Genomic DNA, 25574 nt, shown 5'->3' on the forward strand with positions numbered 1-25574 from the left:
TGCTGTTAATGCCGTTTTCCCTCTGCAGGACTTCTTTTGGGTGAGTATTATAGCTTCCTGTTGTTTACCAGTTGAAGCATCCCACCTTTGTCGCCAGTGTTAAGTCCTTGAAACGAAGGTGAAGGAATAGGACACATCTCATGTAGAACAACACTCTTTATTGTACTTCAGCCAAAACTCCAACAACTAACAGAGGCACGCAGATCCCCGGACAACATGGTTACATAATAAGGCCCTTTTTGCGCCTTGCGCACGTGCGCAAAGCCAGTGGCACTGAGTCTGGTCTCGGGCAGCTTTTGCAAGCCCGGGACCCTTGCAACCTCCCAAGCCTGCATCTGCAGGCTCGGGACACAACACTTCTTACCACCAATTTCTTTTTCAAACATACTTTTCATTCACCTTCTTGCTGCAGGTGGTGTCTCGTTTTCTCTTTTCAATTTACTTTTCATTATTTTTTTCTTTACACAGAAACATCAGCTCTTTTTCAGACCTCACTATAATTACATTAGTCTGGAAACCAATCAGAGTGATGTTTCCACATTTCTTTCTTATCTGTTAGACAGAAAGCAACATTTCAAGGTGCTTTAATATGACAGTAAAATCCAACATGGATCAGACCTATTTCCTATAAGTAATGGGATATAAGATTAAATGCATAACCTTGGCAAAGTTTTTGGCTTGTGAATTTCATCAAGGGGTCTTTCTTTAGGAATTCTCAAATTTTACAATAATATAATCCTCAGAAATAATCAATTAATTCTGTGAGCATCATTCTATGAATAATAATAATTTATTTAAGGATAGAAGAAAGAAAGAAAGAAAGAAAGAAAGAAAGAAAGAAAGAAAGAAAGAAAGAAAGAAAGAAAGAAAGAAAGAAAGAAGCAAAATCTTTTCTTCAGACTTCCCTTTTGAAGGGAAACATATTTCATTTTCTTTTTATATAAGATAATTGTTGGTCAAAAACTAGCAATATTTAAAAAAAAGTATTGTTGGATTTTGTAAATTATTTTTTTTTACAGGCTCCTATTTGTTGGCAGATCAGCTTTAAAATAAACAGTAATCCTTCCCAAATTGTTCATGCCCATCACAAGGATTGTGAGTCCATCTTTAGAAGCCTTGCTTTATATAATTCAGACACTGGAAATTTTATCCTTCTGGATTTGGGAAATGCATAATAAACATTTGGGAGGAATTTTATTATTTTCTTCATTTCCACTGCCACATCTACTTTGCTCCCTACGTAGTAATATATGGGCATTCTGTTCTATTATTATTAATTATAGTTATCACACATCATTATACATGGCTCACATCATTTTGTTTAATTTTAATTTAGTAATTAAATTCACAATTACAAAATAAAAGTCAGCTTAAAGCCATAATCAATCTGTAATTTAAAATAAAATGCATGTTTCCATTACATTTAGGAAAGATTGTAGCTCAATAATATAGCTCGTGATTTGCATACAGAAAATTCTAGATCAAATCCAAAATATATCTAGCTAAAACTTAGTTGCCTATATACAAACCTTGGTATGTTCATGCAAGGATTCTACACTATGAAGCTGTAAGGAGCTTCACATTTCACATTTCTGTGAGACCTTAACACTCGCTGAATTTGGCATCTGAACTGATTTATTGAAAGCCAAATCACACACTAAGAATCTTTCTTATTATACAATGAAATTTTGCAAATCTAATTAACACTTTGTGTCTTTATGAAGGAATTTAGTGCCTCTCCTTTCAATTCCAGTGCACTTCAGGCAACTTCACAGATACTAAGGGGATGCTGCCTTGATTAGCAAGGAAGGAAACTAATATGCAAAGTGACAGGCTGCTTCAAGTGAAAACACCTTATAATGAGCTCCAGTTCCTTCAGCTCAGAATGTGTTTTGTCAGAACTTACACTGTTCTTCAAGGCAGCTCCATCCCATGGTTAGAGTAATTGGGATATGTGCCTAACTGCAAAAGGCAAGGCTAGAGAATGCTAATGCTAATTCTATAAGTTTCAGTAGGATTTTTAATACAAAGGGAATGATAGCTTAGTAGCTAGATAACTTCAACATCTGATTTTTATTTTATTCTTTTTTTATAATGAAAACATGAAGACAAACTAAAATGGAAATAGAACAGAGAAGGTGCTATTTTGCAGCTAAAATATACTTGAAAGACAACACTAGAACATATTTCATTTTCTTTTTGTATGAAATAATTGTTGTTCCAGAACTAGCAATATTTGAGAAAACATATTGTTGGATCTTTTAAATTACTTTACTTAGCAGGCTCCTATTTGTTGGCTAGAGGCAGAACTCTACTTGTTTTCCCAGGATATTTTCAATATTCTGAAGTCAGGTGAAGTAAAGACAGTAGGAAGTAAGCCAACTGACAGGCCCATTTCAAACTGTTTTGGAGATATGGTAAGAGGAAAGGGCACCATGTGTAAGTGCCTCATAAAGAGCTACCGTCTGTCAGAAGAAACAGTGATGTGTCTCAGCAGAAGATTATGCTCCTAATAGACAGCAATAATTACTAAAGCCTAGAACAAGTAATTCAAAAGATTTTACCTCTAAAGCCCTATATGGCTCAGGGCCAGGCTATTTGCGAGACCGCCTACTACCTCATAGTTCCCTACATCCGGTTAGATCCCACAGGCTGGGCCTCCTTCAGGCCCCATCGGCCAAGCAGTGCCATTTGGCGGGGCCGCGGAGGAGGGCCTTCTCTGTGATGGCGCCCACGCTTTGGAACCAGCTCCCCTCAGAGATTAGGACCGCTCCCACCCTATTAGTCTTCCGTAAGCTACTTAAGACCTGGCTTTTCCGGCAGGCCTGGGGTTTATAAAACCTGACCCCTGGATGACTGTCTTTGTACTGTTTGTTTGTTATGTTTTATGTGTTTTTTTATTGTTAGCCGCCCAGAGTCCTTCGGGAGTGGGGCGGCTTATAAATTTTAAAAATAAATAATAAATAAAATAAATTTTACAAATAAAAGAGCATTAAAAGGACCATTTTATAATACTATGTGAATTCCTTTGTATCATTTATTTATGCAGATCAATTTCCTCTTGATGATGGCTCTTTAAATCCAGCTCTATGAATGGAGTCCTGTGCCAGTTTTCTTTCATACTTGTATAGATTTCCATTAGCAAAATCAGGAAATAATTCTTCTCATTTCTACAGTTTCCCATATTCTCTAGCCTTCCCTTTTCATATCTCATTTCCTCCAATCCAATAACATTAAAGAATATTTAAAAGGAAAAAAGTCACTTACTAGGAAAACTACATTATGATATGTTATTATTACAAGTTTCCTAAATTACTAAGAATATCATGTGGAATAGATCTCAGTAGTGCTGAGGAGACTAGTGATAGTTATAATACACACTACAATATTAAAATTACACTTTATTCAAAGCAAACAAGGCATGTGGACATATCATAGAAAACCAGTGTCTATATTATATACCCTTCCAGTTACCCAACATATTCTTCCAGCAACTCTAGGACTGAATTGACATAAGCCATGATTTAACCAATTTATTAAATGAACCAGAATTGGCTATGTTTCTAAAACACACTAAGTACTAAATCATGTTTTACAAATCATGATTCAATTCATATAAGACAAAAACTAAACAAACCATATCATAGTTTAGTAAAATGCATGAACAAACGTACTTACAGTTCTGAAAATATGTATCTTGGAAAAAATATTGTATGCCTATGCAAGTGAGGTATATGTAGTTCAAAAATTGTGCAAAGCTATGCATATTTAAATCAGGATTGGTTGAACAAGCTGCAATACATGGCTCACATATCTTAAACTAAAACCAAACCAAGCTTAATTACATGTATTCATAGAAAAACATTTTTCTTGGATTTCAGCAGATACTGGTCAAAAAGCCAGGCAAGGAAAAAAATTCCAATTGTGCTAACAGCATTAAAGCAATTTATTTTTATTCAATAATTCATATGTAATAATTCAATAATTCATATTTATTTTTATTCAATAATTCATATGTACCAGGGTTCCATACAAAATAATTATATCACAATTATTAAATTCTATAATGCAACAGTATGCATGACAGTATAAATGACAATACAAATCATATGAAATGAATGGAATTTTTATGAATGGAATTTTTTTTTAAAGTTGCTTTCATTGACAAGATTCCAGAAGGAGGGAAAAGCACGATCTAGAACAGAAGTCCCCAACCTTCTGGGCACCAGGGACCCGTTCCATGGAGAAAGGTTTTTCCACGGACTATAGAGTTTTGTGTGCTGCCTGCATCCCACAGATGGGGCTTTGCTTGTTTGTGCAGACCAGTTGCTGGCATGCTGAGGCCTGGTACTGGTCCACCAAACGGGAGTTGGGGATCCCTAATCTAGAAGGTATGCATAATTTCTCAAGTAGGAATTAAAAAGTCATGACAAAATGTAAATGTTTAAAAGGAGATTGTTAAATCTAGAACCAGAAATGTTTAAACCGGAGATTGTCAAATCTAGAACCAGAAACTTACTAACAACAAGATGTACATATAAGGGACAAATTAGAAAACTAAGTCTATTTAAAAAAATAAATGTCCAAATCCTCAAATTCTAAAACCATTAGGATATGATTATGCAAAAATGCAAATTAATAAGGATAAGAATGTGTGTGGGGGGGTACATAATGAATGAAAGCAAATTTTTGAAAAGACATTACTTTGCATTACTTATATCACCACAAGTAAATGAGTTATCAACTTGGAAAACTTATGGTTAAAAAAGAAACATTATGGCTGACACTAATAGCAAGCAGCACTAACAAAACAGTATGAATGTTAATAGACTGCCATATAGAGGTATATATGTTCTAACTCCAATATAGAAATATAAAAATCTGCATTATAATAAAGGAAATTCAAAGCCAATTTATAGAATGGCACAAACAAGTGATAACACAGGAAGATTTATAAACCTGAAGTCTTCTGTGAAAACAAAGTCTTCCTTTTCTTAACATAGTTTATATGATACATCCAGAAAACTGGGTATTTTCATTCAGAAAAGACATTTTAGAATGTAAATATCTTTCAAAGCTCAAAGTCAATGCAAGGAAAATCTGCATCCAGCAAAACTCTTCAGTAAAATTGGACACAAGTACTTTTTTATTATTTTTAGGTCAGGGTACAGAAATTCAAAGCAGATACTAAATGAAAAGTCAAAAAGATTCAGAACTCTTTATCCACCAAAAGACTTTTTTCAAAGGGAATTATTTTACCTATGTGGCAAAAGGCACTTGGAGTTATGCAAAGCTGGTCAAGATTTAAACACAGCCACATGTATTCAGTAGTCTTTCTGCCCTTATGCAAAAACTTTAGAAATCAATGACAGCATATAAAAATTATTAAAAATTACAGAATGGGACACTTCTTTACCTTTCCAATCCCATATATATATATAAAGATTTGACTCATATCCATCATTATAACAGAACTTAGAAACAAAATAGATAATTTATATATAGGTAGTCCTCAACGTATGACAATTGAGCCCAAAATTTCTGTTATTAAGTAAGACATTCGTTAAATGCGTTTTGTCCCATTTTACTACCTTTCTTACCAGAGTTGTTAAGTAAATCACTGCAGTTATTAAATTAGTAACAAGGCTGCTAAGTGAATCAGATTTTCCCATTGGCTTTGCTTGTCAGAAGACTGCAAACCTTCTGACCACAGGACACTGCAACCGTCATCCATATGAATCAGTTGCCAAGCATCCGAATTTTGATCACATGACTAAGGGGATGCTATAAGAATCATAAGCGTGAAAAATGGTCATGTCATTTTTTCAGTGCCATTGTAACTTCACACCGTTATAAACTGAGGACTATCTGTAATCATATAGTTTTAGTTCAATGGCAATTAAATATTTGTCTTCTACACTATATTGTAAAGAAACTGGTTAATGGCATAGTTACAGAACATAGCTTATCGTAGCTGATACCAGAACCTAAGCACAGTTGGTACGTGCTAGTAATTGAATGAAAGACTAGGAGCCCTCTCTGTGGGCACACGTGCTTGTTGCCCCAGCCTTGTCTCCCCCCGCGACCCCCTCACCAGCAGCCCCCCTGGAAGAGAGTTGCCCCTGAGCGTGGGCTACGCGGAGCAGCACAGCCAATGACATGGCAGCCAGGCAGCGTAGACAAGACTCTGCCCTCATGACCCACTGCGCACAGTTGATGCTGCAGGGCACAGGCAGAGGGCGTGCCACCATGGCGCTGCTGGGCTGCCTGGGCGATCTGCGGCAGGCCCTGGAGGCAGTGAGTGGCCCTGTGGGCAGATGGGGTGGGGGCGGGGCAGGGGGTGGAATGGGGGCACTCGGTCTCTAAAAAGTTTTGGGGCACTCGGTCTCTAAAAAGTTCGCCATCACTGGCCTATTTGAATGCAGTCACCACGAGCATAGCTTCACTTGTATCAAACACCATTAGCCAAAATTTGGCTGTAATTCTCCAACATTCAACTTTGCAAACCTACTAGGTTCAAGCTTTGAAAAATGTCTTCAGGCACTCAACATAACATGACTAGATGAACATTATTACTGCAAATTAGCTTGAAGCTTTAGTAAACAGCTGACTGTCTTGTGTCATTGTGAAGTTGCAATTCTTATATCTATGCTGCTGCTGTCTTCCTGTCCCATGTTTCTACAGTTGCTCTGCACTTTACAGCTTTGAAACTGAATAGTTGTTGCTATTGCCATAAGTGGTATTAATGCTATCTCTGACTCTCCTAGAAACTGTTACTTTATAGTTTTAATGAGATTAAGTGTTTAATATTGGTCATTGATCAGTCGCTGGCATTATGTATTATCAAAGTGACCTGCAATAATAACAGATTACAATTAAATTCAAGTATTATTTTCTCCTCTCCGCTTTCAATAGGTTTATCTAGGACTATTTCTAGAAATGCAGAAAACCAGTTCAGAAATTTCAAAACAAATGGTAAATTCATCATAAATTGGATAGGTAACCAGTGGATTTTCAGATATTGCTGAACAACAACTCTCAGCATCCCTTGCTATTGTCTACATTTTTTGAAGGCCACAAGTTCCTCAATCTGCTACAGTTAAGAGCTATTCTATTTTGCTAAACTACAACTTAGAGATCTAAAATCTACAATCAGTAATTAATTTTCACTGAAACATATTCAAATCATGTGATTTTCCATAACAATTTCTGTCATGAAAGTCAGCAAGGTCCATAACCATTTATTTCATTGTGGAAAACTATTTTTTCATTCTTAGAGAAAAAAATCAGTTCCCTACCAGCTATTTGAACATCACAGAATTACTTTGAAATAATGGAATGAAAATTGATGCATTTCAGTTTCAGCAAAAGCACAATGTTCTTCAGCAAAAATATAAGTGATAAATGATATAGATTGTGTACTGAACTTATTGTCAAGTTCTCTTATAACTTTGCTAATTGCTGGTGGGCATCCATTCACCTGGCCACCACATGACAGATGGGGTAACTTTGTCAATTTCATAGAGAACAAACAATATATTTGTGTTGTGAGAATTATCAGAACTCTAGAAAATTATTTACAAAGCATTCCGTTGACTATATCTTGCAATCTGATCCTAATTTCCTAATCAAAAGTACTGAAAAGAATTTAAAAGCAATTCATTAACTGCATAAATTCTATTTTGCTCTAAATTCAGCAGCAAAAACTTCACCTATGAAAAACTGTTCACAATTATACAAGGGAGAAATTGTAATTTAATATTTTACATTAATCTTAATCTTTGCTATTAAGATCAGAACATTTAGATAAAAATAAATGAACTGTATATATAGGTACAGGTATAGATATGGTACAGGTATAAGTATATATATATATACATTATATATAATACCCCTACACACATACTATAGGAAAAGTTAACATACTAAATGAAAGCATAATAAATATATCTTGAACAAAAGATACACTGTTACTCTAATCCCAAAAGGATGTAACTATAAATAAGCTTACTCTGCTAGCATATAAACGCAGCCAGAGTAGCTTGATGGAAATGCTCAGCATTTTTATCATTTATTAGTGAAACAAAATGTTCTTTCAGAATACCTCTCTTAGCTGCACTATTAGAACTACTTTAAGTATGGTTGATATATTTCATAATTTTAAATATGAGGAGTTTGTTGAGGTTCTGAAATGCTTTATTACTGCCATGGTATGTGTGTGTGTGTGTGTGTGTGTGTGTGTGTGTATGTATATGTATATGTATATGTATATATATATATATATAGAGAGAGAGAGAGAGTAGGTTATTAATTTTGACTAAAATATGTAGTGTGTTAAAAGTTAATCACAGAATAGATTAAAAACACTTCATGTATGAGATAAGCTAATGTATTATCATGGGATATTGTAATATTTAAAATATAGAATAAAATATGCAAATGAAAATTAAATCTAACTTATTAATATGAACTATGTCTTTGCAAATTTGACCATGCAAAGAAATACAAATTTGACCATGGTAAGAAATACTTATAAATTTGCATACACGCAGTTCCCTTTCCAAAAACAATAAAAAGTAGAGAAATAAAAGAGGAATCTGAAACCATATACACCTGTCCTGTATATATTTATCTTATTTCAACTTTTAAAATGATACATTTTCCTGTCAAATGCAGAGTTCCTCAGTTGGTGAATAAAAAAGTGAGAACAACTAAAGCACTGAGTGTCACTATACTGCATAGAAAGCAGCAGGTAGAAAACTGCTAGAGCATGACAAACAATGAAGTTATGAAGTAAAACATTCATGGTAACACATTTCTACATGAATACTTTCTAAGGGTAACTGATTGTCCACCTGTGTATCTTGATATTTCCTATTAATATATTGAACAATTAAAAAGAATTAGAGAAGTTTTGTCCTTAGGTTAGAACATAAGTATGTTTCGAAAATGAAAAAAATCAATCCACTTGTACGCATATTCTCACTCTCTTTCTGTACAACAGGATAGTTTAAGGAATTCATTCTTAATTTCTAGTAACTATGCTGAACACAAATCTTACCAGCTAGTGTCCCAAAATTGTGTTTAATTGAAAAAGTAATGTATACGTGAGAGCATTTTTCAGCATGTACTCACATGGCATGTGTTTTCTTAGTATACTACATAAAACAGTTGTCTATTTCCATCAACTTGGTAGATTTGTAGATCTTTTGGATTATATGCATTTTACTAAAACAAAAACTTTATTTTACGTTAATATGACGGGGTCTGAGCAAGTCCAAGATTTCTTATATATCTAAAGGCAAACATTATTTTAAAAAATCCAAATCAACCTGGCCTAATCCATAAATATATGCATGTATTTTATTTCTCTACAATAATTACTGCACAACTTTGCACAAAAGTAGAAAATAGTTGACAAAAGAGATGTTTGTCTTTGACAGAACATTCCAGCATGCCAGTCATCACCTGATTTTAAAATCAAGAACATGTGAAGTAAAAAAAAAAAAGTAATATCCTGTCACTCTCTACTCTCAGAATTTGGGGAAGTTATTGTTTCTCCACTGCCACTTGAATGCATGCTTCTAAGTAATCTGGGATTTGCATTCAGAAGTTTGTTACCAAGTCTTGTTAGCAAAGAATGCCAGAATTAAAAAGCCAAGGATCTTGCAACACTTTAAGATTGAAGAAAGTATTATCGCAGAAATTCTTGCAGATAATTAACACTATACCTCCATGCTTTGAACTGCTATACATATTGGGACTTATTCCCAATATGGTATTCCTGTTAGTTTTCAGCCCAAAGCTCTAAACAACTCTACAAGACTCTGGCTCATAGTGCAATACTAAATCACAGCTACCTCTGTCATTGGCATACTGGCCAGAGCTGTTTAAATATCCTTGAAATCATCTTTGAAAATATGGAACTGATGTCAAATAACCTTGCTGTTTTATTTCTCTGTTTCTAAATTTAACCTATTTAAAAAGAGCTAGTTTTTTTTTAGAAAAATCCCATAACCTAGTTATTTCTCAGTACTATTTTGTCCCACCCAACTTAATAACAATAATTCTGACAAAGTATATTATGTTCAGAAGCTACAGAAGAGCATTTGGGATAAAATTTACCTATGCTTCATTGGGTGTGGTCAATATCAGAAGCTCCTGCCAAATAATAGGAAGATATTAAATATTTCCAAAGACAAAAGGCTGAAAGCACCTGAAGAAGTGAGCAGTGAAATGCACTAATGCAAATAACAGATTCGCTAAAGATGCAAGGAGAGTTTTGCTGTTTTTGTAGTAGAACATTGAAACGGTCTTTAGAAATAGCAAGAATAGCCCACGCATGACTGTCAGATGATGTCTTCTTTGCTCACTTTATCACTTACTAAATCATATATGGTCAGGTTCACACAATACATTATATTCGGCTGGCAAATAGCCACGGATGGATTCACACAACATGCCCAATCACAATCCAGGAATCTACCTTGTGGCTTTGTGTAACCTGTACCCATACAATTCGTCTTCCCTTAGCCAGCTGAACCACGGCTTAGTCAACTGGCTTAAGGCTGTGAGTTCGCCCAACAGGAGGGTTGGCTACTTTGCGGCTCCGTGTTTCGCGACAATTCAGCCACCTCCACGCACGTGTAGCTGCGCCTCGTGGGTGCCCTTCGCCGTGGCTTCCCCATGCTCCCAAGTCGTACCTGCAGTGCCGTAACGAGCGCCGGGGGATTCTCCAGGAAGTCCATCTGCATCTCTTGCGCCGCCGCCGCTACTTCTGGGATAGGAGGCGATTTGGACAGGTCACTTTGGACCATTGGAGATAGAAGGGGATCAATTCCGATAAAGAAGCGCTTTCGTCGAGCCGAGGTTGTTGCCGCTGCCCTTCCTCGAGGAAAGCTAATCCCTCAGGATCGGGCCATTTTGAAACGTTTCAACGCTTCGCCTCCCTTTAGCTGACCGACTGAGAAGAGGGCGAAGGAAATGAGAAGGCGGTGGTTACAAAAAAGGGTGGGGGGAGGCTCTGGGGTCTAGTCCAGCGCCCCGCGCCTCGCCTCGCCCTTCCTAAAGAAGCGCGACTCCAGCTTCGGAGAACAACTGCTACTACGGCTGAGGGGGAGGAGACAGGGAGGCGCCTGAGGGAAGCAGAAAGGGACAACCGAGAGACCCTTTTTTTTTTTCTCTATTCCACCCCTCCCCCACCAGCAAGCGAGAGGGAACGGAGCAGCGCTCCGAGGGCAACCCTGAGGTGAAGGCTTGGCGGGTTTTTTTCTAAAATAAAGTTAGGCGAGGAGCCACAACCAGCAGCTTCCCTTTCTTTCTTGTCTTGCCGCAGGGGCCGAAATAGGCGGGGGCAGCCGCCCAAGAGGCCCGCTTGGAGGTCTCCTCACGGAGCCTCCCCTTCGGTTCCTTCTCGAGGGGGCGTGTGCAGACAGGGGAAGACGGCAACGGTTCTCGCCTCCTCCTCCTTCTCTGGGCGCTGGACGTCGCTGCTGAGAGGATGGGGCTCACTCGAGGCGAGGCAGACCCAGTGATGGGGGTTCGCTTTCACTTAAAGAGAACAATTTTGGAGCAGATTTTGGTTAATCCGTTGACCTGGAGAAGAAGCCACACAATGTCTGAATTCATGTAATGCACAAAGCTGATGAAATGGCCGGAACACCTCACGTGTTGTATAAACAATCCGTAGTGTATGCAAAGGGTTTTTTCCACGTTTGCAACATTAAGGCTGGTCTCTGAGCAGGGACTTAGGGCATTAAATTTTAGGGAACCCAAATTTGAAAACTTCCAAAATACACAATATGAGTATAAAATCTGATAATCTTTCCTCGTTGCTTTGGATTTTTTTTTTCTATGATTTTGGAAAACACCTACAAATTCAGTTAGGCAGTAGTAGCATTGGAAGCCACTTGGGAAAATCACAAGTAACAATCACATAACCTCAGGATATTGCAATTTCCATAAATACACGCTGGTTGCCAAGTGCTTAAATTTTGATCATGTGTCCAGGGAAATGCTGCAATGGTTGCAAGCATGAGGACCAGTTATATCACTTTTAGTGTGGTTGTAACTATGAACGGTCGCTAAACAAATTGGGAAGTCAAGGACTATATTACTGAAGAAATAATTGAGAGGAATGTACTGAGTGAGCAAATTGCATGACTATCAGTTTATCATATTTGTACTTGGAAAAGTGATAACAGGTGCACTTAATATGCCAGCAGCCAACTCAAGGGTTAAATTGTTGCTATGTGACAACAATGGGAGAACAATATCTTAAAAAAGGAAAAAATGTTCAGAGCTGAAATGTTTAAAAGTAAATCTCAAAAACGTGAAGAAAAAAACCAAGAACCTCCTTTTTGAAATTCCTAATAAAATCAAAAGATAAACCAAACCATAGCAAGCACCAGAATATCTACAGGTAATGCTGCACTGAGCATAAAACAATACAGCAATTATAAATGAATCTGCATTATATGTTGGGCTAAAATGTGATGGGCAAATTCAATGTGTTACATATTCCAACAAGATTGATTAGTTTATACTGCATGTTTACAAGCCCAAACATTTGAGTTAAAATTATGATTAGGCTGAATTGTAATATAATTCCCTTAACCATGGCTTACCATACTGTGTAAATGCAGCCTGCTTCGTGGTCTTGCTTTCTGTCTGGGCTCTTCCACAGTGTTTCTTTTCGTTCGTTCATTCATTCATTCATTTTTTAAATACTGATATGTCTATCATCTTAAAACCAGAACTCTGGCAAAATTCACAGCATGGTACAGAATCTGATCTGTTGCATTAACCATACATTCACAAAAAAACCTCTATTTTATTAGCAATTTATTGAAAACTGAAATTGGACTGAACTGTTGCAGGGCAAAAGAAATGTCTTTACTTCTTATTAAGATAGTCAATGAGTATAAAGGTGGAAGTTGTAAATGTTCTATGCAAGATCCACAATCTTCCCAGCTCCAGTTGGCCATGAACCCCACGTTCATTTGGCCTCATACTACTCTTATCATTTTTGCTTGGTTATGATATCCAGATCTCATTTATTTATTTGTATCATGTTTTTGTTATTTTTAGAAATAACTCGAAACTGTGAGTATATCCAGCATATGTTCCTCTTCTATTTTCCCAATAACAACAATCCTGTGAGGTGAATTGAGCTAAGAGAGACTGGCCACAGTTACCCAACTGGCTTTCATGGCTAAGACTGGACTTGAACTTATTATGGTCTTCCATTTACTAGCCTGGTGTCTTAACCACTATTTCTTTATATTCTTAACCACTGGTTCTTTATATGCTTTTTCCTTACATTTTCATAGAACCACTGATAATTCAATTTGCAATGGAAGCCAATTAATATTCCTTTTTTCTACCTGAATCTAATAATTGGTTGGATTGATGCAATATATAGAATCCCACCTATGGTCTGCCAACTATATTCACATGACATACAAACTAGCCATTATTTGTTAAACTTGATTTATGAATTAATGTGTCAGATGGACCCAGAAAATTGAATAAACTAAGTTGATAATGAAATATGTCATGTGAGCACAGCCACAAAGGATGAGTAAACAGCTGTCTTTTCCTCATTCATTCTCTCTCAGTAGTCGAGCACAATTTTTCTTATGTGACTGAAGAAAGCACAAGGAAATAATGGAGATGCAAGGATATAAACTAATGAAGAGACAGCAACTAACAAGAGCCAAGAGATTTATGTAGACATATCCAAATGTACTTTTCCAAAAGGCAACTGGACTTTCTTGATTTTTTTTCTTGGAAATGTTTTGCTTTCCATCCAAGAAGCTTCTTCAGTTCTGACCAAAGAAACTTCTTGGATGAGAAAATAATGTTTTCAAGGGGAAAAAAAAAAAAACAAGATAGTCCAGTTGCCTTTTGTAAAAGCACTTTTGGGACCACCATGACCTGTATAATTGAGAATCTCCATAGACATATGTAGAAATATGCTCAATCTTTTCTTCCCGATGTACTGAGAAATATGATTTACAATCTATAATAGAATATATAATATACATTGAAGTAATCATGCTATTTTAGTGCAGCATTTTAAGGCTACCATATTTATACTGTATTGCAACACTTCAGTGACCATACAATGGCAGAAAAAGGATACAGTAAATCCTAGTTCAGTGGTGGCAAACCTATGGCACACGTGCCAGAGGCGGCACTCAGAGCCCTCTCTGTGGGCACACGCACCATGCCCTGGAGATGTCAACTGTTCCTTTTCAACCTGCTAACTCACCAAGGTCCCATGTGGCCGGATGCATCCCAGCATAGCTGGTTTCCCTCCCCCCTTCCCATCCCTCCTGGCCTCACATGCTCTCCTTTTGCGGGGCACGACCCACTGCATCACCTCCTCAGCTGTCAGCCAGCCGTCCAGCTCAGAGGCAGTTTGAGCACTCGGTCTCTAAAAGGTTTGCCATCACTGAACTAGGACAGTGATGGTGAACCTTTTAGAGACCAAGTGCCCAAACTGCAGCCCAAAACCCACTTATCACGAGTGCCAGGTGGGCGTGGCCCACTGGGTGGGCATGGCTATAGTCATGGCAAACTGGGTGGGTGTGGCCAAGGTGGCCGTGGTCACCTCAATGTTGCTTGTGGGGAGGGATGCCTGTGGGGCCAGGCAGGGTTGGGGAGATCCAGGAGGTCTCTGGCAGGTGGGGCAGTGGGCAGGAGGCTCGTCCTGTGGGGTGAGGCGAGGCAGGACGTGGCGGGGAAGAGGGAAACCAGCCATGCTGGGATGCATCCGGCCATGTGGGACCTCGATGAGTTAGGCAGCTGGTTGAAGAAGAACAGTTGCCATCTCCAGGGCATGGTGCACGTGCCCACAGAGAGGGCTCTGAGTGCTGCCTCTGTCACGCGTGCCATAGGTTCGCCACCACTGTACTATATTATAGAATGAGTTTATTATACCTCATGCCTTGAGAAAGTAATGTAAAACAGGTGATTAAATGATTACATATTTAAAAATAGTGATATTTTTGTTCATATACAAAAATATATGATGTTATGATACTACATTTGCTTGCTGTTATACTGTATGGTATTTTCCACTTCAGTTCCATTGCTCATTTTTCCTACAACATGCCAGTAACTTTGGGGGTTTATTTTTACTTTTTTCAGGAATGGAAATGAAAGCAGTTTTTAAAGTTGGTTGATTTCTTAGATAAGCATTCCTAAATGCAGAATAAAGTACCATGAAAAATGGCCAAATTACTTGTGTATTTTATGTTCATTCTTCCCGGATACATATTTGACATACAGTGAGAGGCATTTGATAGATTCAACATGCCATTGGATGATGCAACTGTATAAGGAAATAGTCAGAAGCAAGTAGTCAGAAGAGAAGAATGCAAAGCAGACCTACAAAGATGGATTTTATCATCATTCATCATTCATAAACTTGTACAACTGTTTATCTCTAAAGTCAAACAAAGAATCTTACAAAATGCAGTTACTGTCCTTCAGGTATTTTCAGACATCTAAGAATACTGCAAGCTTAAGTTGTAAAACCAGGCTGAAGAAGTATCCAATATTTCATGAAATTAAACTATTTAATATTAATTAACCACAGATTTTAAGCTTGCCTTTCCTAACTTTGTACCTTTTAGATTTTTAATATTAAATTTATATTTAATCTGATATAACACTATTATAAGATTTAAAGTAGTCTTCTCTAACTTTGTCTGGTTTAGATGCTGTTCACAAATTTTAATTGCCCCAATATACCCAGAGAACACTCCAATTTGCACATTAGACTAAGCCAAAATGTTAATTGGTATCAGCTTCTGTAAGCATGCTATATTCTCATGGAATACGAAAGGACTCATGAATTCCAGAAGGTTTAGCAGAGAGATTTATTGTGCAGGTTCAGAAGTTATAGCAACAAGCAATTCTGAACCCCAAGGGTGGATTCAGACTTCAGTTTTATACTTTCCCTTTCTCAGGAACAAAGGAATACACATTGTAATTCACATTATAATACATTAGGTCCATTTCTCACGGGTATACAATGGAGAGAGTTTGCTACACACATTGTATCCGAGTGTAATGCGCATTAGGTTAGTCACATATTGCTAGCACAGCATTATTCCAATAATTATGCAGACACATCATTATTTTAGTGATTTTTTCATTATTCCACATTAATATGAAACCAACTAGTTTTGGTTCATTCATAAACCATAGTTAAATAAGTCCTGGCAAAGTATATAAGGTAAACCATAAAGTCCAGAGTAAAACTAAGGGCCCAAGATGAAATTACACTACATATCACATCACATACCACTGTGTTTTCCCCAAAATAAGACTGGGTCTTATATTAATTTTTGCTCCAAAAGACGCATAAGGGCTTATTTTCAAAGAAATATGGTATTCAATTCATCCGTCTTGCTGATGATCTTAACTGGGACTTATTTTGGAGGTAGGGCTTATATTATAAGCATCCTGAAAAATCATTCTAGAGCTTATTTTCCGGTTAGGTCTTATTTTCAGGAAAACGGTATTAGTAAGGTACATTTTATTTATTTATTTATCTATTTATTTATTATTTTAGCTTACCATTTATTCATGATGGCTCTGAATGACTAACAGTCATCTCTTAAAGAAATAAAAAACCAACCCCTTCTATAAACTTTTAAGAGGTATGAACTATAAAGGAAAAATACACAAATCATATCTGTCAGTGCATCACAACCTTACCAAGATGCTTCCCTCCTGGGTCAGATGGAATCAGAAGGAAAAAGGTAAATTGTATCTCCCTGAGGGACAATTGAAAATGCTGTATGGAATATCCTTTCCCCTGAGATTTGATAAGCCCTGACTCTTCTATCCTTCTAAGGAACTCTTGAATCTGGCTGTCTCCTGGCATTGAAATAGAGAGGTCAGGGTGAGAAGAGAACATAGGTACCTCTGAGAAATGTGGTTATGACATCCATTTTTGCTTTTCAAGAGCAGCCATATGTAGACCATGATACAAACAGGAGGCAAGTAGGACATGGGTGACTGTGAACAAACCATCCTGATCCAGGAAAAAATGCAATTGTAACGCAAGGTGTAGCTGTGCAAAAGACATCTCTTCCGTATTAAAATGCACTATAGTCTAGTGCCAGATGGATCTAGCAAAGTGGGTGTGGTCAAAATTTGCTCTGTAGCAGTCACTTTATATAGTTTCCCAAACAATTTTATAATAGCTGACTAACTGTTACTTTCTTGTTATTATTTTTATTTATTTGTTATTTGTTAAATTTGTTCAACCATGGGGCTACTCAAAGCATATTACAACAATAAAAAGGAAGAAATGAAAAGAGTGTGAGGGCTTACTTTTTGCCGGTACTGGTACCAGTAGGTGGGGAGCGCATAGGGGTGGGGCGGAACCTGTGCATAGGGTGGAGAAGTGTGATGGCAGCAAGAGTGTGATGGTGGACCAGGTATAGTACCAATGTGACTATGATGGACAGTGGCGGAAAGGGTACCGAGCCTGGTGCGGGGCGAGTCAGCCCAGATCCCACCACCAGCCTTCATGGCCTTTTGCCAGCTGCCACCAGTGGGACCGCACTGCCCATGCCTCTGCATTTGGGCTGCTGAGCACCAGCCTGCACGCTACTCGGTGCTGCAGGTACAAGGCTAAGGGCTGAACCTGGTGCTCTTTGGGCCTCATGGGGCTCTTGCCCTACTGGCCACTCTGCTCTAGGCTGCCCTGCTGGGCTGCTCCTGCCTGTGCAGGTCGAGTCAGCCCAGATCATATGTATGACTACTGGAGAGCCCCACCACCAGCAGCCTGCCAGGGCCCTTTGCCAGCAGCCGCCAGTGGAACCAGCGACCGCTAGCCCCACCCTTTCCACCACTGGACTCAGGACTCTATTATCCAACCAGCTAATTCTGAAAAGAACAGAAGAGATCTGTATTTGAGATATGCCCAGATAGGGATCTATGGGATATAAAGTTGGGTAGTTTTTCACATTACTGCTTTCTTCCATGATAAACTTTCCTGAATAGAAAGCATGTAGACAACTGCATGCATGAAATAAACACATCACTTCATATGGCTATTGACAATAGAAGGATTAGAGAGAATTCTAAAAACATTATTTTGCATGATTTCTAGAAATTGATAACTTACCTTTTCAGCCTCTTTGGGTTTGCAAAAGGAAGATCTGACAGCTGTTAGTTAGAGCAGGAGTCCCCAATCCCCGGTCTATGGACCATTACTGGGCCACGGTATGCCAGCAACCGGGCTGCACAAACAAGCAAAGTCCCATCTGTGGGATATAGGCAGCACACAAAACTATGCACTCTCTGGTCCGTGAAAAAACCTTTGTCCATGGAACCGGTCCCTGGTGCCCAAAAGATTGGGGATCTCTGACTTAAAGGAAAGGAGTCCTTTCCTGAGTACCATACTGATTGCAGAAAAGAAAATGAACTTTCCCTTTCCTTCCTCTTCCCCTTCCCCTTCCTCCTACAAACAATTCTTTGCAGGAATCTTCACAAATATGTTCACTTATGGCTATGCACCTAGTGTTTTAATAGAGATCTAGTTTTCAATATGAGTTTAAAATGACTTGTCTAAAGATGTCTAAAATAGGAGGAAGATACCTTCTTATTGTTAGTTGTGAAGTCGTGTCCGACCCATCACGACCCCATGGACAACGTTCCTCCAGGCCTTCCTGTCCTCTACCATCTTCTGGGGTCCATTTAAGCTCACGCCTACTGCTTCAATGACTCCATCCAGCCACCTCATTCTCTGTCGTCCCCTTGTTCTATGTCTTCAATCTTTCCCAGAAAAGATCTTTCAGTGTATTCTTGTTATTTTGGAATGCACTACTTTTTTGATTAGCACTGCTGTCAGTTTTTATATCCTGAAAGCCTTAATTTTTTGACTAAAATTGAAACCTAATCAGTTGTCTGACTCATTTGCCATATATAGAACCCACAATTAGTTTGTATAAGCACAGTTGATAGTAGGAAATATGATTGTCGCACCACAAATAGGGATTTTAATTATTACCATGGCTTCCAAACCTTGTGAATCAATCAGAACATAGAAAAATATTAAGCTGTGTTTAATTTATGCACATCTCACTGAATAAACCACTGTTGGTATTATTCAAACATTATGCTAAGCCAAAAGACATAGTTCAGTTCCTGTTATCTGCTATCTGTTCAGCTTTGCAATTATTATCAAAGTATTCTTTTTCTGACTTTTCTTCATTGCTAACTTTCAAACGGTAAGGCTCTAATTAAATACTTCCTTAGCACTGATTTTTAGACTATTCCTGAGTGTCTAGGAAGATGTTGAATTGTATCAATAGATAATACTTTAAATAAATAAGCACTTTTTGTATGACAAAATTGGCTACAATCTACAATACTTTCTGCAAATAAACAGCTCAAGTACCATTATGGAAATGTAAATATACAACTATTGGTTTATATTACCTTTCTCTGGTAATAAAATCAAAGCTGACATGAAACCCATATTTAAAATCAATTAAGTCAGATGAGTATTTCTTACTGAATAGGTTAATCCAGCTAGCTTTCAACATGACCATTTTCACTGTATAACAACAGTGACAAATTATATAAGCATTTTGGGGTCCATGATTTTGCAAACTTTTATCATCTAGATGAGCTGTTCCCAATCTTATCAGCCTCTGTTATATTTGGATTACATCTCTGAGAATTCCATCCAGCCTGACATATGGGAATTTTGAAAGCCAAGGCAGCGGGGGCTGTTCCCTCACTGTTTCCAGGATGGCTTTGCGGGCCACATAAAACCACTTTGCGGGCCGCATCTGCCCCCCGGGCCTTGTGTTTGACGTGTCTGTTTTAGAGTATTAATTTCTAAAATATAACATCATATATCACAATTACTGCATATTGTTTTAACTTCGCTTCGTCCTAAAAATTTAATATACAGTTTAACATGCACACAAATAAAGATAGCATAAGCATTATATTTTAGAGCAGGGGTGTCAAACACAATTTCATTGAGGGCCGCATCAGCATTGCGGTTGCCTTTGGGGAGGCTGGGTGGGTGTGGCCAGGGTGGGTGTGGCCTATTGGGTGGGTGTGGATGGAGTGGGTGTGGCCTATAGGGTGGGCATGGCCAGCACTACATCGTTCATGTCAAGGGTGCCTGTGGGAGCCTGGGCAGGAGTGGGACAGATCTGAGTGTCTCTGGCAGAAGGGGGTGGGACCAGGGCAAGTGCCAAGACATGGTCCACTGGAAGAGTCTCACTGCCTGCTGAAACCCCTCCCCCAGAGCCCATCAAGCCGGATATGTGAAGTAGGTGAAGGCCATTTGCAGGTCACTTCCAGGTGATCATGCATTTCTTCATTCCTCACAAAGGATGACACCTCCCAACCATGCACCCAGGGGGTGGAGCCGACACAGCAGGGGCTGATTCCTTGCTGTTTACAGATGGCCTTGTGAAGCTAAGACTGAATGCGTTTCAGCATAGATGGCCACCACAAAATTGTACTTGGCCGGCCTAGGCCAGGGCCAAGGCAGTGGGGGCTGTTCCCTCTCTGTTTCCAGGATGGCTTTGCGGGCCACATAAAACCACTTTGCGGGCCGCATCTGCCCCCCGGGCCTTGTGTTTGACATGTCTGTTTTAGAGTATTAATTTCTAAAATATAACATCATCTATACTTAAATAATTTTAATTTGTTCATGTCTGATTCCAACAATAAAAATGAGTAATTTTCTGGAGATGTGGATATTCGGATGCTACCTATTACCATATTTGGTGGACGTGTAAGCATATAAAAGCTTTTTGGATTAAGATATGGTGGAATATTCAAAGAATTTTTAAAAGGAGGGTAAAATTTACTCCGCAATTATTTTTACTAGGTATTGTTATTGACTGTGATGCTAAGGAGGTTATATTGATGTTAAATTTGATTACAGCCGCTAGGTTGTTAATAGGACAATATTGGAAGAAGGAATCTTTGCCTACTTTACAAGAATGGTTTCATAAAGTTTCGTATTTGGCAGAAATGGCAAAGATTTCGGCTTTCTTAAAGGAGCAATCTCAAGAAAAATTTTTTGCGGTATGGGAAAAATGGATAAATTTTATACAACATAATTTGGATATGGAAAAATATTATCTAGCCTTTTTATAATTTGTAATGATTGTTTTTTCTTTCTTTCTTTCTTCTTTTTCTTTTTTATATATATACATTTTTTATGTATTATTATTCATATATTTTTTTTTTATATATATATATATGCTTTATTCTTCGTCTACTTTCTTCTTTCTTCTTTCTCTCTCTCTTTTCTCTTTTTATTTTTTTTTTCTTTTTTAGTATATATTATTCATTTTAAAGTTTATGTTATCTATATTATTATTATATATATTATTATTGTGATTTTTATTATTATTATTAATTATTTTATAAATTGCAAATGTTATTTTTAAAATATTTGTTAAATAATCCTATATTCAGTTCTGGGAAGTCGGGGGGGGGTGGGGTGGTTGGGGAGGGGGGGGTGGATTTTTATTTGTAAAACTTTTGAAAAATTTCAATAAAAAAAAAAAATAAATAAAAATGAGTAATTTTATATAATATAAAGGCTACAATTCACTTGGAAGACCTTTTATATAAGCATTACTGAAATGCATAGAAAAGATACTGGACTTTTTCTAGAAGATTTATATTCTAATCGTCTGTTCATAAATAGCCAGTAGTGAGAAGCAAAGCCACCTTAATAAACAATCCAAGGTTCTGTAGAAGGAATATCAACCAGGGTCGCTGTGTCTGAATATGAGTCATTTCAGGAAGCTAAAAAAAGAATAAGACATGAGAGCCAAATATATTAATCTCTGGGAAAAAGAAGCCTTATGGGAAACATGACAAACATTATTATTAAAAACTTTATACCCAGGGTTTCTTTAATTGTAGGAAGCAATCTTCAGTTTGGATGGACCTCATCAAATGAAAAACAGTATCCTGGGATTTCAGCTTTTATGCCATCCATATAAAAAGTGACATTAAGTTTACATTTGCAATATTTTGATAGGACTTGTGCCAAGTAATGTATCTGATAAGTCCCTTCCTGATTTGAGGTATAATCATAGTTGAACATTTTGTGCCAGCATTGTAACAACTTATTTATGGGATTACTGGGTAAATAGTGGATGAATATTCATTCTTTTTTTTTAAAAAATGTAAATATATTCACATATACTACATTTTAATAGAATGTTTGTACTCGTAAGATTTACTGCACTTTCCATCCTGTCATTCATCCTGCTGCTTTGTACCTCTGGAGCATGAAGCTTTCCCTTTTGTTAGGTTCCCATTACTGAAACTAGCTCAAAGTCAAAATAAAAACTGCATATAGATGCTTCTAAATTCAGTGCTTCACATGCCAGTTCCTTTTCAAACTAAAATGTAAAGTATTATTGTCTAATATATGAGTGAAGAGCAACAGTATACACTTAGTTCTCTTAATAACTCCCAAATCCTCCATTTTAGGATTAAAGTATATACTATGCCAGCCTTCTTTGAGCTGGCTCCTTCCAGATATGCTGCACTACAAATCCCATATGTGCCAGCCAGCACTGGATATTATGGAAGTTATAATATAATAATAATAATAATAATAATAATAATAATAACAACAACAACAACAACAACAACAACAATAATAATAATATAGTAAAGTTGGAAGGGACCTTGGAGGTCATCTAGTCCAACCTCCTGCTCAGGCAGGAAACCCTATACATTTCAGACAAATGGCTGTCCAGTCTCTTCTTAAAAACTTCCAGTGTTGGAGCATTCACTGCTTCTGGAGGCAGGTTGTTCCACTGGTTAATTGTTCTAACTGTCAGGAAGTTTCTCCTTAGTTCTAGGTTGCTTCTCTCCTTGATTAGTTTCCATCCATTGCTTCTTTTCCTGCCTTTTGGAAAATAACTTGACTCCCTCTTCTTTGTGGCAGCCCCTGAGATATTGGAACACTGCTATCATGTCCACCCTCGTCTTTCTCGTCATTAAACTAGATATACCCAATTCCAGTAGCCTTTCCTTATATGCTTTAGCCTCCAGTCCCCTAATCATCTTTGTTGCTCTTCTCTGTACTCTTTCTAGAGTCTCAACATCTTTTTTACATCACGGTGACGAAAACTGGATGCAGTATTCCAAGTGTGGCCTTACCAAGGCATTGTAAAGTGGTATTAATACTTCACGTGATCTTGATTCTCTCCCTCTGTTACTGCAGCCTAGCACTGTGTTGGCCTTTTTGGCAGCTGCAGCACACTGCTGGCTCATATTTAGGTGATTGTCCACCTAAATATATATGGAATATATTTAATATATCTAATCTAATATATCCAGCTTGAATCCATAAAAACACACACAAATTGACTACTTTAACCTTGAAAAAAAGCAGCTATAGAACTTCAGTGCTCAATACATTTTCACAAGTTTTCTTCTGAAAATTAAATTTTGTAAAGAGGAAGAGTACCTCTTTAAAAGAGTACCAATGTCTCAGAAATAAGGAAAAAATACTTAGAAAATCTAAAAGCAATAGTAATAACTATATGGCAGTGCCTTGTTCACTTTAGGCTTAAATATTTTCACTTGAAACAAATAAAATATCTGGTTTTAATATTTATACAAAAGTAGGTACTGTTCTTATATTTTTCACTATTGTTTGCACCTGATGTGGTACAAATACAGTAGATCAGATTCAAACCAAATATCAAGATAAGCTAGAGAACCATACTTCATATAATACAATACAATGTTCTTGCTTTTGGTTTGGTATGCTGTACAAATGCATCTGCTTGGCTTTTTCAACAAGCCATGATTAACTTGTATAGTTTGCTTGAAGCAGGGTGCAAGATTTTGGGGAAAGAAGGCCACAAAATAACTAGTGCAACAATAGAGTACTGAAGGAAAAATATGGATGGTATTTTTTTAAAAATGGTTTACTTCTTTTTTAAACTTCAAAACAATATCATTGCTGAAAATTTTGATTGTAGATCAATATCTCTGGATGATTCCAGATTAATGGCTTTACTAAAGGCTAGTTCATAGATTTGAAGCTCATCTTAGATTCATCATTACCTGTGTGATATATCAATTATACATCTCTACTACTTGAGTAGAGAATGTCATGCAACACTAATAATTCTAATAAACTTTTCTAATTATATTGTTGAATTGAACACTAAATAGATAGGAAATTGGAGGGATAGAGAAAGAGGAAAGGGGCCATATTTTATTTTAATGGCTACCAGCTTCATCACTTAGTAGATTGATTGCAATCTGTTAATTTAATCTGCTGTAGTATAATCATGTCAAAGGCTTTTAAAAGATTAAGAGCATGAGACAAGACAATTATCATTTCCGCTAATGATAAATAGCAAAAACATGCAACAGTAAATATTTGAATGGAAGGATCTGCCAATATTGAAAAATCAATGCAGTGACTTAAGCAAACTGTCAGAGCACTTATGAAGTTCATTAAAATAGCAATCTTTGAAGAGAGCCCTGTACTTAACAGTACCACAGAGTCTCCTGGGGAAAAGGAGGAAAGAGATATATAAAATATTCATTTGATTATTATCCAATGTATGATTACTAGTTTTAAGTAAGCAAATGTTCCTTTTGTCAAATATTACTTCGATAAGTGGTGCTGAAATTGTCCTGCTTTCTATGTACAAGTAGTCAATTTATGATCACAACTGAACCCAAAATTTCTACTCCTAAGCAAGACAGTTAAGTGAGTTTTGCCTCATTTTCCAACTTTTCTTTCCAATATTATTAGGAGAATCACTGAAGTTATTAAGCGAATCATTTGGTCATTAAGTGAATCTGACTTACCCATTGACTTTGCTTGTCACAAGGTGGCTAGAAAGGTTACCAATGATGATCGCATGGGCAACTGTCATAAATACATGTCAGTTGCCAAACATCTGAATTTTGATCATATGACTATGAGGATGGTCCAACAGTTGTAAGTGTGAAAACTGGCTGTAAATTACTTTTTTCAGAATGGTGAAGAATTACCTTTAGCACAAAGACAGGAAAGTGCAAAACAAGAATTTTTTTAAATGAATGTGCATTTAATGGATTTTTCCAATGTTGGATCCCAGGCGTTCTACATATTATGTTAGCAGAACACCCCTGCATTTTACTTAGTTTTAGTATCTAATATATTCTGCAAGATAGCAACCAAAATTTATCATTTTGTTATCATAGAGTGCAAGATGTGAAAGGTACAATAGGAAACTCATTAGCTTCTGAAAATCCACTTCAGGCATTCATTTGAACATGTGATAATTTTAAAATAGGGAGAAGACAAGTCCTGAATATACAAGTCTAGTTTCTAAGATTTCCATGAACTTTTTGCAGAATCTTGGATCCAGGATTACATGGAGGGCTTCACTTACATGTATTACTATAATTCTTCACATCTCCCAGCTGATTATAATAAGGTTGCACAAACCAGGGATTGGAATCAGTAACTGGCCCTCACTCTCCAGCCACTTTTAAGCCCCACAAGTTCAGATACCATCTTCCTCTCATCA

The 25574-nt window shown here is 37.2% G+C and overlaps 1 protein-coding gene across 7 annotated transcripts in view; it reads right to left on the reverse strand.

The window, feature by feature from the left end:
• CACNB2 (calcium voltage-gated channel auxiliary subunit beta 2) overlaps positions 1-11389 on the reverse strand; it is a 236689-nt gene extending 225300 nt beyond the window's left edge. For 2 of the 7 annotated variants that reach the window (XM_039331661.1, XM_039331655.1), the window contains exon 1: positions 10704-11385. In XM_039331661.1, the coding sequence (XP_039187595.1) occupies positions 10704-10817 (114 nt within the window). In that variant the 5' untranslated portion in view covers positions 10818-11385. Of the gene's footprint in view, positions 1-10703 lie in introns of all 7 variants that reach the window. The other 5 variants (XM_039331656.1, XM_039331659.1, XM_039331660.1 and 2 more) reach the window with 5 other exon arrangements.
• Between the last annotated feature and the right edge of the window lie 14185 nt (positions 11390-25574).

Source organism: Crotalus tigris, unplaced genomic scaffold (assembly GCF_016545835.1).
Source record: "Crotalus tigris isolate CLP2741 ecotype Arizona unplaced genomic scaffold, ASM1654583v1 scf7180000024437.13266115, whole genome shotgun sequence".
NCBI classification, from domain to species: Eukaryota; Metazoa; Chordata; class Lepidosauria; order Squamata; family Viperidae; genus Crotalus; species Crotalus tigris.